The sequence below is a fragment of the Gobio gobio genome (genome assembly GCF_949357685.1).
Source record: "Gobio gobio genome assembly, chromosome: 10".
In the NCBI taxonomy this organism is placed as follows: Eukaryota; Metazoa; Chordata; class Actinopteri; order Cypriniformes; family Gobionidae; genus Gobio; species Gobio gobio.
The window spans coordinates 47609984-47629584 of record NC_137116.1 but is presented as its reverse complement, the minus strand read 5'-3'; the positions used below and the strand labels follow the sequence as shown (position 1 = coordinate 47629584).

The 19601-nt window shown below is 37.1% G+C and overlaps 1 protein-coding gene across 2 annotated transcripts in view; it reads right to left on the bottom strand.

Annotated features, from left to right (window-relative positions):
- Window positions 1–19601, bottom strand: part of agbl4 (AGBL carboxypeptidase 4) — a 498974-nt gene that overhangs the window by 230707 nt on the left and 248666 nt on the right. For both annotated transcript variants that reach the window (XM_079826732.1, XM_079826733.1), the window contains one exon: window positions 19334–19550. In XM_079826732.1, coding sequence (XP_079682858.1) covers window positions 19334–19550 — 217 coding nt within the window. The remainder of the gene's footprint in view (window positions 1–19333; window positions 19551–19601) is intronic.

The following is a 19601-nucleotide window of genomic DNA, read 5'->3' as shown; positions in this document are numbered from 1 at the left end:
GCAAGCTGTGAGCTGTGGATAATAAGAAAAAAGCAGTGTTCATTTTTACAAAACATTTTTTGTTTAGTCTTTGGAAGAAATAGTCCTTTAAATTTAGTTTACTTCAATTACATACATGATCTTCAATCCATTTTTACAAAAATGCCATTATATTAATCAACAATACTGACGTCCTGATTGACAATTGACATTTTCCATATTTTATTGAATATTTAAACATTATTCAAATTAAATATTTTAGCTTAAAATAAATGCTCCAAAATCAGGGCTTTCGCAGCAATGCCATAGAACCATTTTGGGTTCCCCAAAGAATCTTTCAGTGAACAGTTCTTAAAAGAACCATTTGTATGTGTGTGTGTGTGTGTGTGTGTGTGTGTGTGTGTGTGTGTGTGTGTGTGTGTGTGTGTGTGTGTGTGTGTGTGTGTGTGTGTGTGTGTGTGTGTGTGTGTGTGTGTGTGTGTGTGTGTGTGTGTGTGTGTGTGTGTGTGTGTGTGTGTGTGTGTGTGTGTGTGTGTGTGTGTGTGTGTGTGTGTGTGTGTGTGTGTGTAGAGAACATTTTAATAATCTAAAAAACTTTTTTCACTAAAAATAAACTTGTGCAATAGAAAGGTTCTTCATTGAACCAAAGATGCCAATAATCATATTTATTTGTATTTTTAATCATATATAAAAATATATTATTTAAACAGTATATATATGTATCATCTATCATGCCGTCAATCAGTTATGTAAAACCCACATTTTTCGTAAGTCACACCTAACATTACCAGTTGCAATATATTTTATATAGCATATTTTCACATTGAATCTCCAAATTAAAGTAGAAACAAAATAAAGATATGTATGTTTGTATGTATGTATGTCAATGGAATCTTTTTATTACTAAGTACTATGAAGGAAGGCCAATATCACCAATACCAGTACTTCTGATGTCTGTATTAAATGTATTTTTTCTTCAATTCTTGAGGATGAAATCAGTAATTACAGCCATTCAACATACGGTATAATTAAAAACCAACCTATACTTGAATACTAGAAAAGGATGCCAGAAAGAGAAGATTACATCTATCTATCTAATAGTTGTAATCTAATCAAACATTTAATAGTTCAATATATAATATTTACATTAAAATAATAAAAAAAATTAAAAAAATGAACAGGATGAGGAACTACTATAGCTTCTGGCAGACCGCCTTCCATATTCAACTTACGCAGAAAGTGTAACACCTCTCGCAGTTCAAAATGCTTACACAACATCCAACTTCATCATCGCACCAGTTACACTTTTTTGTTCAATACTGAAGGTGGTCGATATTTTACTTTATAACGTGTTAAATATGGATACTTTTCGTACAAAAACCCACCAATTCGCTTCAGAAGGCCTTTATTAAACCCCCAGAGCCATGTGGAGTACTTTTATAATGGATGGATGGACTTTTTTGGGCTTCCATTCACTGCCATTATAATGCTTGGAAGAGCCAGGACATTTTTTAATATAACTTTTTTAATATAAGATTGTATTCGTCTGAAAGAAGGTTTGGCTTGAGGGTGAGAGTCATTTTGGGGTGAACTATCCCTTTAACCTGCATTTTTTGACTAATCCTGAGTATTTAATTTATGTTGCATATATTTTGTTCTCGCACTGATGTTACATTTGTGGCAATTTTGCACTTTGACAGCCAGTTTGAGATATAGGCTATATTTGTATTGTGTGTATCGGATTGTTTACAAAATCAAATTATTTGGACAATTTTTGCCATTGAAATGACATTCATCATGAACAATTATTCAGTTATTTGTAACAATGTCCTTGTAAAAAAACTTTGTAACTACTTTTTCAGAAGGGTAGCTTGAATGTAGCTGAACTACTTTAAAATACGAGTTGTAAATCTACAGTTTTAGAGTAGCTTGCCCAACACTGGTTGTATATACTCAAACTTTTGGTATTTGCACTTTAGGTTATATTTTCTTGTTACTCTTCTTTTTTTTACCACCATAACTGTTTTCTGCATCCATCTCATGACTCTACCCTATCAGCCCCTTTGACCTACAGCTAGAAGTTGAAGGCCTTGTGAGATTTCAGGATATGCGCTTTGAAGACTGGCGGCATCGGGGAAGGGCAGCCCGGCCACGGCTCCGGTTAAACCGGACAGAGTTAAGTGACAGATATGAACCCACGCTGGGAGATAACCTCGTGTCAATAAATCCCCCTCTCCTAACCAGATCCATCTGCCGACCTCTGCATAACAAACAGCTCGCAAAGCACTTCCAAAATATTGAAACAGAGTTAAGCCCTCAAGGTGCGAGCCATTTCAATTTCAAAAAATAAATATTATCTCTGACTAAGCAAACCTTGCATTACAATGAGGATCGTTTTACTGTTTCAGGAAGACGAAGAATGCCTCTCTGCAGACGAAGAGAAGTTGTCGTACCTACCGGTCATATTTCTGCCCTCTCCGTCCACGGCGGCTTGATAGGCCCCCCGTTTTCTTTTATCTTATTATGGCCCCAAGAAAACAATATTCCGCTGTACTATTGCAGTCGCCCCTCTTTCTGTCTTTTTCCATTTCCCGCTCTCTCTATTTCTCTTCACTCTATCCTCTCTTTATTACGGTCCTCCATATGAGCTAGATGATTCCACTGCTGCTGATATGGGAGTCTCAATATGCAATAAAAGCAGCAGGATCACCTAGCAATGGGCCCATTGGTCTCGATAAAAGGGCGGCTCGATAAAACGGGGTCACATCAAAGTCTTTATCTTCAATCTAATGTAAAATAACCGCCCCGCAGTCAAGCACGGGTCACGACTTACCCGTGGCTCAATCCAGAGTCAGATTTGTTAAGCGAGCGCATTCACACAGTTAGGTGCGAATGGAAAAGACAGGTTCCATTTGACACCGGCAGAGTGAACGCTGACCCCTGGAGCTCTGAGAGAGACCCACTGCCAAAGGTCACACCCCGATGGTGAAATGTTATTAGGCTTACGGCAAAGGATGTTTACATCACACGCAACAGTTGTAGGGAGACATTTCACAGTGGTTAAACACACCTCAGTTGTATCGACATCTGTGGAATGTTTGTTGTATTTCATGCTTTATACACCTCTTGAAATGCTTGGAAATGCGATTTTATTTCTGGCCTTTTGCCACTGTTATTGGCAGTGATAGCACAGAGCGGACAGGAAATGTTGGGGGAAATTATATTTTGGAAAATGACGAGAGCCAGAGCCGACAGCCTAGCCTCGCAAACGTTGCTGTAGCAGCATTTGTTATTATCCACCACAACATCGGCCTGGAAACATTTTAAACTCGGTTCAGAGGATTACATAAAGCCTTGGTTATCTTTGGACGTTATCATGAGTTTGAATGATGTGATCACATCGTTGAGTGATGCAGGATTTGAAAGTAGCAGCAAAATGCCAATGCATGAATGCAATGCATTATTTATATGCAAGTAACTAAACCCATCACAGTTAAGAATATTTAACAGTAATAATAATACAAGCAATACTAATACTACGGTAACACTTTCTAAGCCCATGCTTATCATGAATTATAGCTCCATTTATACTAATTTATAAGTATTATTATTCAATAAATATATTAATAAAGACTAATTAAGACCTATAAGAACAGTTATAGTTACATTTATATAACTTTTTATAATTATTTGTGCATTAAGCTTTTTCAATGTCCAAGCATGCTCATAATTCAGTATGATTTGTTAGTTGTATGGTTCCATGAATGTGTTTATTATACATTTAAAGATGTTTATTTCTAAATGTAACTAATGAACAATAATAACTGTAATAAAATAATGGGGGAAAAACAGAAATCATGAATAAAAATTAATTTTAATCGTTACATACTGGCAACAATATAATTCCAAACTGCTATAAGCAATACCATGCATATGGCTGAGGATATATAGATTTTAACAAATCAAAATTACCATATATGACCTCTAATGCAAACATTATCCATTAAAGACATAATTGATAACTAATTGGTACAGCAAACAAGTGTCTCTGTAACTATTTTATATTTGATCATTTATATATATGGATTAATGGATATATGATAGCATAATGTATTATAAGCATGCACATTGAAAAAGAAAATGCATGACTTATCAGTATTTATAAAAATAACATGCATGTAATGCAGTACAGGTCTTAATGAGTCTTTATAAGTATATTTATAGAATAGTAATAGTTATAAATGGGGCAATGAATCATTATAAGCATGGGCTTCATATAAAGTGTTTCCAAAAATACATTCAAATTGAAGTTGGCAGGACAAAAAAAAAAAACTTTTTCCTACAACTGTACGTGTAGTATTTCAACTCCTGAAACTCTAAATGAGGTTTTCTCTGATGAAGAGAGATACAATTTCACCCAAAAATTACTCAAAAAAATGATGATAAGATTTACAGCCACTGTTTGTGAATCCGCAGATAATAGACACTGTGACAAATAGAAAAAGACTGGTCAGCTCTTGAGAGAACAATACCAGGCAGCTGGAGGAGAGCTCTTCAAATTACTAAACCTTTCGGACGAGCATTCACAAAAGATTTGACAAGTAAACGGGAGCACAAATGAGAGAGAGAGAAAGAGAGCGATGAGAGATTCGCCATGTGATGGAGGAGGACTCCATTTCGGCTTTGCAGTCCATAAACAACCAGATTTCATGCGATTATCCATCACTGTTTCACAGCTCACGGATTCTGCCTCGTCTCCTTCTCATCCTCCTCCCTTTTCTCTTTCCTCCAGTCTCTTCTTTCCCCACCCTCCCTCCATCTCTCCGGTCCGACTTTGACCTTCTCTCTTCACGCAAGGCAGAACTGCTATTGATTAAATCTTGGCACGGGGTGTACAAACACGGAGATAAACCTGGGCGTAAAGTGAGAGATAGAGAGAAGCGTGCGAAGGCCAGAGACGCGTCCGTCCAAGGAGCTTTCCATCCTTTATTCCTGCTAACAGGCTCCTGAACAAGATCCCCCACTGTTCGTCTGTCTGCAGGGGCTCCAGTGACCATTAGAACAACAAAAAATGACCTTCCTCCCCTCTCGAATTCTTGTCTGCAGATTCCACCCTCCTTTCCTCTCCTCCTCCTCCCTCATTCCCTCCTTCTCGCAGCCAGCAATCCTTTTCCTCATTTTTCAGACTAAAGAGGCCTACGGAATCCTTCCATTCACACAGAGAGCAATGGCTGTGAATGAATGTGACAGCCACATGTTGCACTGACACTTTGAGATCCAATTATTCTGGAGGGTTCTAAAGTTATCCTTTGGTTTAGCGGGAATTATGAAAATATGCAGGATGGATTTAGAATAGGGATGCACTGATTTAAACATTTTGACTGGTACAATATTCTGAAAAACATTTTCATGTTCTAGACAATATTATGAATAAATATTAAATATTTTATAAACACACACTGCATATAAATAGTTCATATCACATTTTAGTGCAGTCAATCGAATAAAAAAATTAACTTATTAATGGCACATTTTCCTGTAATTAATTGTGATTAATCGCACCTAACATTAATTTTTTAAATATATTTTTAATATTGTAATACTTTCACATTGAATCGGCAAAATAATGTACAAACAACATAAAAACGGCATATTTTATATATGTGTTTAATGCATCTTTTACTGATATTTGTGTCTCTATTAAATATATATATATTTCAATTTAAGCCAATAATTATAGCCATTCAACATTACAGTATTGTTGAAAGCTATTAATTCTAACATTTAATAGGCTTTAAAAAATATAACAACTTTTTAAAACAATCTTCACATAAACTCATTGTAGTAAATGTCACAGGTAAAATATGCAGAATTTGAATAATCAAACACTGCACAGTCTTTACTGCATACATTATAAATTGAATATAGATGAATCCTTAATAAAGCTATTCGGTCAAGAGCAGTGAGTGATTTTCTCTCTGTATTTTGTTGTTTGATTAACATTAATGACAGACAGCAGCAAGTTTATTAGGCTGCTGTCACTTTAAGACCTGACGCACATGACACAGATCTGACACACATCCTATTTTTTCACAATTCTTTTACATTCATTTAACACTTTTTAACTCGTTTAAGACTCATGTAACCAATGAATGCATATGAACTCGTGATTCCACAAAATGTTTTTTTAAACTTCATACCGGCTCATAAAGCAAAACTCTGGAGAATAATTTCAGTGCTCAATATTCAGTGCTGTTTATTTCGATCTTCAGCACCGGTTGATTCGGCTCTGCTCGCTCTCGAGCGCATCCGCATTTGAAATCTCCATACAAGCGGTTTTCCTCAGGTGCATTTTGCGCATGCGTATACAGTTTTTTGGACGTAGGACTTGTTCATCCAACATGGATTTTTCACTTCGACTTCATAGATTGACTGAGCACAATTAATTATGTTCGGTGAATATACATTTTTAATTTTGAGTGAAGACCTTAAGCTATGATTAGTTTAATGCATCTTTTTGCATGGGGATATTTGGAAGTCTAAATTATTTATTTTTTGGTTTTATATTTGTGTGTTTGAAATTAAAAAATGTACTTGAAAATGGGAATTTATATACATTTACCACTTGAAAATATTCAGAATGGATTTAAAAGGTGATGCACTGATTTTTACCATTTTTACTGATACAATAAGCTAAAACCTTTTCAAATATATATATATATATATATTTTTTTTTACACTATGAGTGTGTGTTCAAAACCCTTTAAACTATAGTTTGTCAATGTCAAGTGAATTTAGGCATCACAACATCATAATTTGCAGCATGAAATATGAATGAACATTTATTTTGAGATCTGCTAAAGAGAAAAGGTCTGTTTGAATGATAAAGTCCTTAATATAATAGAGGTGAGACCTCTATTATATGGAAGACTATTTATAGAGGTGAGACCTCTATTATAGGAAAGTGCTCTTCAAGAAATTGTGCATAAATCTCATAATCTGGAGTTAATGTTAGATGATGACAACCACCGTAACCACCATAGACATCGAGTCCCCTCCAATAATTAGAAATGGCCAAATTATTTGAAATTCTTGCACTTCATTACGGAGCACTCTGTATGTTATTGTTGGGATGACAAAAAGTAGCATTTTAGTCTGGTCTAGCTCAGCGGTTCTAACAGTGCTCATCAGTGTCAAAATGATTGAGATGCCCAATCCAATCAAAGTAGGCGAAGTTTACCTGTCACAGAAGCAAAGCGCGAATTCCAGCGCAAACCATCAGTTAACGTTGTAAGTGAGGTAGGCGAAACATTTAATACATGTGAACTGTTTTGTGATAGAAGTTAAACATTAAGCAGTTGATTTTTTTTCTAAAATATAGCCATTTGAATGGAAAATATGCATTTATGTGATTCATGGCATTCCTAACTGAGTGTGAAGAGACAACATTTCACATTTTCGACATTTTAGGCATACAAATAAAAGTACATACTGTATGTGCATATTTTAATGCAAATGAATACAAATATTATTTGCAAATAGTTCAAAATGATTATTTCCCAACTAGAATTAGACCTAGAATTTCCTTCACTCTTCTGTTTCTATAAGCTTTATAAAAAAACTGGTCCCTGCCAATGTTCAAGACATGGTTACGGCCTTGGGCAAACGTAATCTAAAATCTAAAAAGAATGTCCACAATTGAATATCCAATTCCAACAGACACTATTGAATACAAATAAATCATTAATATATGCCGTTATGGTATAACAAAAGTAATGTGCTTCACCTCCACCTTTCGTTGTAGTGTTCCACCATAAACAGAATCCTTTATGACGGTGTCAAATAACAAACTAGAAAGTAGCTTTATGATAGAAGATAGGGATAGAAGAAATAATTCATCTCTGTCAACTAAACGTCTGTTTTACGGATTTATTAGGAGAATTTCATTTTGCCTTGAGGAGGTTCTTGTACTTTTGGCTCATACTGATGAAACATGAGGAATCTAGCACTGCCCAGCACACAGCTCAAGGGTGCAACTCTGAGACGGCCATTAAAGAGCCAGTAATCACACACACACATTTCAGTCCACCTTCCATTTGAGGAGCTGTTATTAAACTCACTCCTATAAGTACTAGCCACCGGTGACAGAGGATATATAAAAAAAAGGACTTGTGGTAAAAGTGCTTACCCGGCACCCTCTGACTACATCCATAAACCTGTACTCCATCAAACCAGAGACGGGACCCCATTTGCCTGCTTAACGTTCATCCTTCACAGCCAGCCGGTCAACTCAACTCACGTTTTAAAATGCTCAGTCAATTCCAGAACTAGATGATCGGAGGGGGGGGGGGGGGGGATTTCTTTCAGCCCTGGCTGTGAGACTCAGGATTTTACATCAGATGACTTTAGGGATGTAGAGAGAGAGGGGTTAGGGACAGCCAGAAAAGTGCTAACACCGGTTGCCTGGAGTTTTGCACAGCGCCTCTGAAGACTGCAGTCCCTACGGGGAGATGCGTCGGCATCTTGTGTTAGAGGAACAGGAAATCTCAAAGAGGGAGTTGAAGGAAAATAGCAGAGAAGCCGTCAGCAGCTCAGAGTCATCTCTGTGGAAACAACCATCTCACATCGCAGAAGAGGTGTGAGGCAGTGTAGCCCATAAAACATACAGGAGCGGGGATAGTTACCCAGGGAATGTGCGTGTAGGCTGTTGAATACAGACATTGACAAGGGATTTATCCACTGGGTCATTCTGCAAAACACAATGTGGGTACTAGAGTTGCGGATGCCAATATTTACTTAATTAAAAATGTATTTAATATTAAACACACACAAAATAATAAAATTAAATCTAAATTAATTATGAGGAGGCTTTTTTATTCTATACTGTATGTATACACACACACACACACACACACACACACACACACACACACACACACACACACACACACACACACACACACACACACACACACACACACACACACACACACACACACACACACACACACACACACACAGTGAGATTAAGAAATTAACCTACCTTTATTTAGTAAGGATGCATTAAATTAATCAAAAGTGACAGCAAAGACTTTTACATTTTTACAAAAAAGGCTGGAGTAATGTTTGCCATCACAGGAATATATACAATTTTAAAACATATTAAAAATAGAAAACAGTTATTTTAAACAGTGATGATATTTAAACCAGTTCAACTCTGCAGCATATTTAGATTTTTTTAGAGAATTAGGCATATCTGAATTTAAAAGAGCGCCCTACCCACATACATTGGAGTAAATTGATAAAAATGGTCTAATTTTACAGAACACACTCTAAATTTTAACACAGTATTATATTGTATTTATTTATGATATTTATGATAAACACAATAACACATAAAAAAAGTAATATTTTGAATTTTTTTTTTTTTGTTGAAAATCTGTCATTTTGAACGTGTTTGGTCTATGTCCCTTCAGAAAAATTCTGTTGATTCCACTAGGTGGCAGTAAACATGGGGGGGGGGACTTCTTGATATCTCCTTCTAAAAAAAAGTTATTGAGATTAATCTGTCCACTATAAAACTAACTCAATAATAACTCCTACTCATCTGCATTGACTGAAGCCAAATCGAAAAGAAGGCCCCGCCTCCTTAACTTTGTAAACGGAGATCTTGGGCTCTGATTGGTCTAGAAGCATGATCGACGTGTCTATAGAGAGCAGAGACACTCACCTTTTTTGATGGATGACGCAATATGTGATGACGTCACCAACAATCGCAGCTAACAAAGACAATCATAACTAGGAATAATATTTGTCTGCATCGTATGTTTTGATCTGGACATCGGTGACCTATTACAGTGTCGTTTGGCCATGCATGCTCAGAAAAATGTGAAAATAGTCTCATTTAGAAGAAAACAACCTAAGGAACGAGCTCCAACCAGAGGTAGTGATCCGAGCAGGAATATGACACATGTGTTTGCTTGTTCAAAGGAGTCACTTCCATCTTCGTGATTCTTTTGATAATAGCATTACTGTAAAGTGTGGTTATTAACAATATTACTGTTTTTACCTTATTTTTATCAAATAAATACAGCCATGGTAAGCATAAGATACTTTGTTCAAAAAACATTCATAAAATTGCAGACCCCAAACTTTTGAACAGTATAGTGTATGAAAATTTGATGATTTGAAAGACTTGGATCATATTCATCGACTCTTATTTATTGTACAATCACATTTCATACTTATCTTTCTTGAACGTCATGAACTATTCAATCAATCTTTAAATCAAACTATTCAAGTCAATCTATAAATCATAACAACTTTATAATAATGGCATCTTTTCAATAAATAAACTTTATGTGTACAAGTTAAAGTCTCTTTTTTGTTGTGTTTTAGCTTGACATGGCACAATGCAGTCTGTTGATAGAATGTTTAAAAGTCCTTATCAAAAGGAAAGTTAAAAATCACCTTATTCAAGTGAATATAACACTATTTCATTGAATGACACCAATGATCTCATCAATGTTTCTCTCTCTCTCAGAGGCATGGTGGAAAGGTGCAGTGAACGGACCTAATTGGATGGCAACCAGTAACTGCAGCCACTTCACACCAACTTCACTTAAGGCCCTTCCTTATGGAAACTTTATGTGCCATAAAACAGAGAGAGAGCATAAAATCACAGAAGAGTAGTTCTAAACTACTGGTTATAAAAGTTTCAAGGCCTGTTTTAAATGCCATTCACACACCTTACAGCAATGGACAAAAATCAAGCATACAGTTCAACCCAATCACCGAACAAATTAAAAGCAAGTATCTGAAGTATTTGGCTACTCTCTGGTATATTAAGCATAACAAACTGAAGTACACACTTAGTGGTCGATGTAAAGAAGGAGCAGTTACAGTACATACCATTAGAGTTGTGTCTGCTAAAATTAAATTAACACGATTCTCTCTAATGTTTGGGACTTAAACCAACAAATTGAAGCTAAAATAAATATTTTGTTCAAAATACATGTTTTGAAATTGATTCGGGGAATCTCTAAAATGATCAGAATCATTGTTTCAGAAATATTTCCAAATAAAAATGAAATAAATGCATAAATAATGATTTGCTCACTGTCTGGACAATATTCAGGACATTCAGTCTTTGTGTTATAGAAGCTCTAAATTTACACAGATGAAAAACAATTACACTAATGAGGGAACCATTACCTTACAATCTGTGAATTATTAAAATAACAGCGTCATTTTCTGAGTGCTAATATCAGACTTTCATTTTCTCCTAGAAAGTAACAAACTTCAATTTTGAGCTCCAATACTTCAGGAGAAAAAAAATCATAAAAAAGTAGTAAATAACAGCATATTTCATTACATTGTGTTGGTTCTGATGCTCACGTGCCCACTGTTGGTGCTTTCGGTGGTGTACAGGGGTCAGCGTGGGCACCCTGACTGGTCTGCGGCTAAACAGCCCCATACGCAAAAAACTGCGATGAACTGTGTATTCTGACACCTTTCAGTCAGAACCGGCAATTTGAGCTACAGTAGCTCATCTGTTTGATCAGACCACACGGGCCAGCCTTAGCTCCCCACGTGCATCAATGAGCCTTGGCCGCCCATGACCCTGTCGGGAACACCCCACAAGAGCTGCAGTTTTGGAGATTCTTTTACCCAGTCGTCTACCATCACAATTCGGCCCTCGTCAAACTCGCTCAAATCCTTACGCTTGCCCATTTTTCCTGCTTCTAACACATCAACTTTGAGGACAAAATGTTCACTTGCTGCCTAATATATCCCACCCACTAACAGGTGCGGTGATGAAGAGATCATCAGTGTAATTCACTTCACCTGTCGGTGGTCATAATGTTAAGGCTGATTGGTGTATACATATGTGACTATATGCAGGTAAAACTGAATATTTAGTTGTAAATGGGAATATGGAAAGACAGAGAGAGACGGGAAGTGAAGCAGAGTGTGCCGGTCAGGCCCTCAGGCAGGATTCTGTCTGTCTGCTTGTCTTTGAGTCTCTGCTCTTTGTTGCAGTAAGTGCTCTTGCTAGCCTGTCAGATCCACAACTGTTGCCCTGTCTCTTCCTCCAGCTCCACATCTGGAAAGGAGCAGGCACTCAGAATTCAACACAACAAGCCACCTGTGAGAGGGAGCCGGCTTGAGTCACGTGACGGGTCTCTGTTGAGATTGACGGGCTCTTTGCCAACGGAAACTGACTGAAGGTTGCATGAGAGAAGAGAATGAAACTGCGGAGCGCTGTCTAGACAGGCAGGTCATCTGAGTCATGATAACTGAGCATCAACAAAGACCCTGAGGCCTTCCGCTTTTATGCAAAATAAACATTTATATATGCCTAAATATTTATTCCAATACACTTATTTTAATCTACAAAGATCATGCCGCTTGGACTATATAAGATCTGGATAACATACACTGCACACTTAAATAATTCACATCCATAAATGCAGATCTGAGTTTGATCTCTTTTAAATATTCAGATGGCTCCAGCGTTTGACACTCAGATATGGTTAATGGATCTGGATGCATAGCCTTCAAAACAACTTCATTCTCCATTTGCTGATGCGAACTCGACATTCGAAATGGGCAGCGGCGAACAGACAAGCTGACGGTAGAAGAAGCTTCTACGCATAATCATCCATCAAAGCGACTGTCAAAACCTGCTATGCTTCTCTGTCTTTATAACGCTGTTAGAGGACTTTGATGACTAAAGATACAATAAACAGATGTGACGATTGCTGTTGAACATGACAGTTGTTGCGAGTCTGCATTCTAAAGTCGTGAAAACAGCCTGTTCGAGCGCATTTGGTGTGTTTGGACAACGCGTGTAGGTGGGGACGCTCGATCGAATTCATCTCTATAAACCTCTGGTTGGAGAGGAATCGGATTAGTTGCATTGCAAAAGTGAATGTGAAACATTTGTGCTCATCTATACACCTCACGAGCTAGCAGACTTCTAAAAAAATGCGTTTGACCCTGTGAGGCGCAGCATTAACAGAGCAAAAGAGGTAATTGAGATGTACTAGACGGCTCTTTTTGTGGAACGCTGTTCGCATTTACTTGCCTCATTGAAAGTGAAAGATATGAGAGAAGTAATCCCAGTGTATTACACTGAATCCAGGCTTGTTCTCTTGTGCTTTACCTATAGCACGTGTGTGGGTGTGTGTGCACGCTAAGTTCCCCCCTCACAGGACCTCTGTTTAACTACATCACGTCTGTGTGTTACACCAGAGAGTGTTTTACTACTGCAGTCCAAGCTGTTGTAGCCTCATCCTGCTCTCTTTTTCTTCATTCCCTCTCTCTCTTTCCCTCTCTCCTCCATCTCTGCAGGTCATTAAGAGTGTTGTACTGCCACATACCCAAGAACAGAGGACATAAAAAGACAAATAAGGCCATAAAAGGCCCCTCTGCCTGTGCATACAAATACATTGCCTCTCACTCTCTCTTGTTCCATCTCAATGTCCCTCCCTCACTTTTTTCTCCCTCATCCAGTTTCCATCCTTTTATTCTCGCTTTATTTATGACATTATATCTTCTATATGAATTATAAAAAGGCTGATTGCACATGCTAATGAAATGGCACAAGGCCCAAAAAAATATTCAGACACATGAAAATGTATGCTTTTCTTTGCATTAGATCAGGGACTTTTTGTCTTTATCAAAACTATTTCGAAATAGCTTTTAATATTAAATGAATATAATTTAATATTATATTAATATTATATTACAGTGTTTTTTTTTTTGGGGGGGGGACACTCTGCATCTTCACGGAAGTTGATCATTTGCGCATTTTTAAGCTTTGCTCATTTAAATATTCAACCGCACATAGACAAGAAAGTGTGTCTCTCAGTTTGCTACTCGCGAAGCGCAGCAACAACACACACAAGCATGGCCACGCGTCTCACAGCACGCGAATATTCACTCAAAATGTCTTGTTGAGTATCATCGTAAACATAGTCGGTTATGTTTTTAACGTAAACATGAAATTTGCCAGCATTTATGGCCATTTTCACAAGTTTCATGGCCCACCGAATATCTACATATAAACATGCAATATATCAAAAGAAAGAACAGACCCTCTGTTTTATTCTAGCTTCATACATTCTTTTTTAATCAACACTTGAATGTTGCAAAAGCAACATTTTGAGCATAAAGCTGAGAAAATCACGTTTTTGTAAAAGACTACGTCCGAACGATGAACGATGATCAAAACACAGATGGAGTAGATCGAGTTCATCAACACCCCAAAGCTTCACAGGCCTATAGCTCGTCCTGGGTTGACATTTCATTCAATAACATTAGGCAGTTTTGATTTATAATTTATATGCTGTTTAATGTTGATGATCGTGTTATTTTACATATCCATCTGCTTATGATCTACATATGATATCGCAGGTTGCTGCTTCTTCACCTGTGTTTTGATCAGGAGATTCTGCACTCGTTCAGGAGATGCGCAACAGCACCCCCTACCGTATAACAGTGAAAACATGGAAAGCCGGAAAATATCGTCCTTGGCTATGTAAATATCAAGATATCAAAAGACAAAAAATCACTCACTGCTCTTGACTGACTATTTTTGTACCTGACAATCTAGTTTAGACCTACATGAAAAGAACTGTTTATTTTATTTGTATATATGTTTGTTCTGCTGTATTTATTTGCGCTTTTGCTCGTTATTTGATTATTTGTTCTTATTTGATTACTGACTGTCTTTAACAATATAAAAAAAATTATATGAGTTAGGATAATAGTTTTTAGAGTCATAACCTTATTTATTAAGGTTACATAGCTCAAAAACAATACTAGGCCTATTTTATTATATTTATCAGTTTTTTTGTGGTGGGGCCAGTAAAATTTTGGTAGGGCAAGTAAAAATTTGAACCCCTGAAAAAAATCCTTAGCATTGAGCCCTGAATATATATATATATATATATATATATATATATATATATATATATATATATATATATATATATATATATATAAACGGAGTTGCGAGCTCCATGTAGTAACTTTAGCTGTAAAAATGTCAAAGAGGAGAAAGGTGACAAACCTAAACAGGCAAAAAATTGGGGGGTGGGGGTTCTTAAAAGCGACAAAATCCGGAGAAAACTCAAGCAAAGCCAACCTCTTTTGTGTTGTAAATAGTTGTGTGATGTATAAATAAATGTTGTTTGTATTTATTTACCAAATTTACCACCTACTGTGCGCCGCGTCTATGACAACACCACGTATCTGTAACACTCCTGCTCCATGACACTAGTAGTTTCGGGAGGTCTACCACCCCCCCCCCCCCCCCCCCCCCCCCCTGAAAAAAATCCTACGGGAAACACTGTATTATATATGTGATTTCGTCATTTTTATTTATTTAATATTTCTATTTAGCTTTAATTTATTTTTTTATTTAAGTTTTGGTCATTTTAGTACTAAAACTATTTTATTTCAGTTAGTTGCCAAGAGAAGCTTAAGTTTGTCATCTAATATTATATTTATTTTATTTCAGCTTTATTTCAATTAATGTGAATGTTATTTAATCGTTTTAGTTTACAATAACACTGACCCTTAAATTTAAACCGAGAGACCTCTAATTAACATATATATATATATATATATATTTTTTTTTTTTTTTCAGTAACACCATAATAACTTCAGATAACAGCAATAGACCCACCACAAACAATGCTAAAGCTTTTCTATTCTAGTGACATTCGACAACTTGAAAATTTAGCTTCACCATCACAGGAACATTTTAAAATATATTATAGAAAATAGTTATTTCATGATATTACTGTTTTTACTGTATTTTTTGATCAAATAAATGCATCTTTGGTGAACAGCTTCTTAACTCTTTCCCCGCCAGCGTTTAAAAAAAGCCACTAAAATTGCCAGCCACTGCCAGGGTTTTTGATAATTTTCACAAAAATTCAATGGCCCATAGAATATTTTGTTGTATGAATATCTGAGCATGCAATATATCAAAAGAAAGAGCAGACCACCTGCTTTTAAACAAAAAGCTTCAGGCATTCTTTTTTTTATCAACACTTAAATATGGGTAAGTTTCATAAAACATTTTGAACAAAAAGCTGAGAAAAATCACGTTTCTGTCAAATACTACATCCAGATCAGATTCAGAGCGATGATCAAACACAGATTGAGTATATCAAGTTTATCAACACCCCTAATGCTTGCACAGTCCTATAGCTTGTTCTGGGTAGACATTTCAGTTAGTAACATTAGGCAATTTTGATTTATATGATGTTTGATGATTGATCACGTTATTTTACATTTGCATCTGCTCACATACGATGGCTTGGTTTTTTGCGCCTTCTTCGCCTGTGTTTTGATCAGGAGATTCTGTACTCGGTACCCCCCCGTTTCCGCGTTTGGCAGGGAAAAGTTTTCTTAAAAATAACGGAAAATTTGGGGAAAAGAGGTGATCAGGGTTTTTGGGTGAATGTTCACCCTGTACACCCTTAAGTCTGTTTTTCAGTTTTTTTATTGATTTAACATATATTTCAATCATGGCAGCTCTCTGAATAGTTTTAACATGTTATTGAATATGGCAATGCTAATGTATTTAGTCTTGGTGGACTAGATCTGCTTGTTGCTACTGTTTATTATTGCTGCTGCAGAGGAAGTATGGACATCAGGGATGGAAATTAAATTTTTTGTCCACCGGCCACTGTGGCTGGTGGATTTCAAAATCTACCAGCCACTCAATGTTTTTACCAGCCATTTCTTGTTACTTACTTCAGCAGTTTATTTAATCTCAAGTCTCAATGAAATACTGGCATTTTCTCTTTCTCTCTTATACACACACAAACCATGAACTGATATTAATTTCATTAAATGAGTAGGGCAGATTAATGGATGTGGCATTTGGATGATTCGTGGTCTTTTATGGCTTCCAGTTTTAGGTTTTTAGTCCCAACAATGAAACTATTAGTTTTGGCATCTTCTGAAGCGTGTTGACGACATACTAGGGTTGCCACCTTCAGTGTGGCAAAATAAGGGACACCCATTCACGACAATGTAACATTTTTATATTATTTTACATTTGATTATTTAATTTATTTCTAAAGCCTTTTTGGTGCACTTTAAAGGGATAGTTCACCCAAAACTAAAACATTCTGTCATCATTTACTCTCCCTCATGATGTTCCAAACCTGTATGAGTTTCTTTGTTCTGCTGAACACAAAAGAAGATATTTTGCTGAAAGTTTGTACCCAGGCTGCTTTGGGGGCACCAATGACTTCCATAGTAGGAATGAATCTTCCAATGTGTTCAACATAACAAAGAAATGTGTACATGTTTGGAACAACTTGAGGGTGAGTAAATGATGACAGAATTTTCATTTTTGGGTGAACTGTCCCTTTAAGCAGTCATTCTGAACCACTAATCACTTTTTTGAAAATTCTGAAATTCAAAATTGTAAAATTTTGTATTAATTTATTTAAATTTTGACTGTTATTATGTAATTATTTGTCCAATTTTTATCTAAATATTATTTTAATAAAGGGCAAACTTTATATGGCAGGATTATTTATTATGTATGATTCAAATTATACATTAGTAATAACATTAATTAGGCTATAATCTATTAATTAACCTGTCTAAAAATATATAATAATTCTGTCTGCCAAGCTCTGATAATGTATGGAATATTATATAAATATATTATCCATTTAAAAAAACAATAGACCTATACCTTGTAACAAGTACAATTCGGTGCTGCTCCTTTAAGGGGGAAGGCACTTATTTTACTCACTCGCTGAGTGGGCAGTCCTTAGATGGAGCACGAGCTGTGAGCAGCATGTATGCTTTATATATTTCTGTTGCTCCTTATCGTTTATTTTTCCATTCAATAACGCTGTTGTCAGTGAAGTGTTGCAAACTAACGTTACCCCATTAGTGCATGGGAATGGCGCTGATAATAAACCCCATGTGAAACGTCAGATAGCCTGCCTACGTGAGTTTTGCTTGCACTTGGCTGAAGCCATTCGGTCCAGCTATCCGGTCTCTCTCTGTGTCACTGCTGCTGCTTTAAGTCAGTCAGTCTGAGCAACTGAAATGCTTCTCATAAAGTGTGCAGTTCGCCTGAGGTTCATCACGAGTTACTGGACAGACCCATTGATACCTTTTTTTCTATTCAGCTCTATATCTGGAGATCCTCTTGCGTTCAAACGGTGGATGCGACGCGAGCTCGATATGTCTTTAAAAAACCGCGCACGTTTCCAGCGCATGTTCTCGAGACTCCGCCGCTATGGCAATAAAGCCGCTTAACGCAACCACGCGCAAATTAACTTCTCTACTGCATATTGTGAATTTGATTTGTAACGGCACATTTCTTTTTGAAGGTGTGACTCCTCTAAAAGTGTCCGCCGTCCAGCTGAAACAGTCGGCTATGCTATTTTTATTTACCCGCCACAGTGGCCGGTAGGTGAAGCGAATCTACCCGCCACAACACAAAATCACCCGCATTTGGCTGGTGGCGGGTGCTAATTTCCATCCCTGATGGACATACTGATAATAGATACACAGACACACTGCTGTGAGCATGTAAGATATGCTGCATAAATAGACGCACATAAATCCTGTAGCAGATCTAGGCAGGTGGAGCTGGTGAGGTGGAGGGTTTAAAAAAAAACTCTGATGGACAGACTGCAGGACTAGCTTACATCAAACAATGAACCAGATCATTTAAATGTTGAGCAATTGGCAATCTCATTGGCTGCAGGATTAGCAGAGGCCAATCAGCTTGCAGCATGCGGTAACGATGTGATTACTTACAGATTGCATGTAAAGGACCCATCAGCCCATGACTGAAGTAGATATTTTTGCCATTTATCCCCCCCCCCAATATATTTGCCCTTTCAAATCCCATTTCATGTGAAACAGATTTCTTTTTTTCCATTGACACCATATTTCTTATCAATAAATGTCCTTTCATCAGTGGCTTCCCATGCCTGGCTCTCCTTGACGAACGTGAAAGTGATGAAGGCCCTAAAAGAGGGCTTTAATCTCTCGAGCATTCCTAATGAGTTTTCCTCTACAATTATTTGATAAGAGCGAAGACGGGACTGTAGGCACTGTGAATGATACAGTACCTGTGCAGATCATGCATGCGCACACACACACACACACACACACACACACACACACACACACAGTCATGCATCCTCAAAGACACTTACATGTGTCTGCCCCCTTAAAGGAAATGAGTGCGCAGTGCATAGCAGATACAGGAAGATGCTAACATAATAAAAAATGACAGAAACACCTAAAAAAGATGTGCAGTAATGCAGTGTGCAAACGTGCAGAGACTGACCACACTGAGGCCCAGCTGCTCTCGCTGCAAGTAATCGAGATTTCGACGCTCCAGGCTGGCCAGATAATGTTGCAGACGGGAGTAGGTGTAAGGGTAGCAGTATGCAAACTGATAAACGTCATCCTCGCGGTCGAAACAGAAGGCGAAAGACATCACATAGTTCCTCCGATGGTCAGGGCAGCGATAGTAATACACATTCTTGGCTGGCAATCTTTGCCTGTGACAAAGAAAGAAAGACAACATTACAATAAAATGCCCCCGTTTGCTT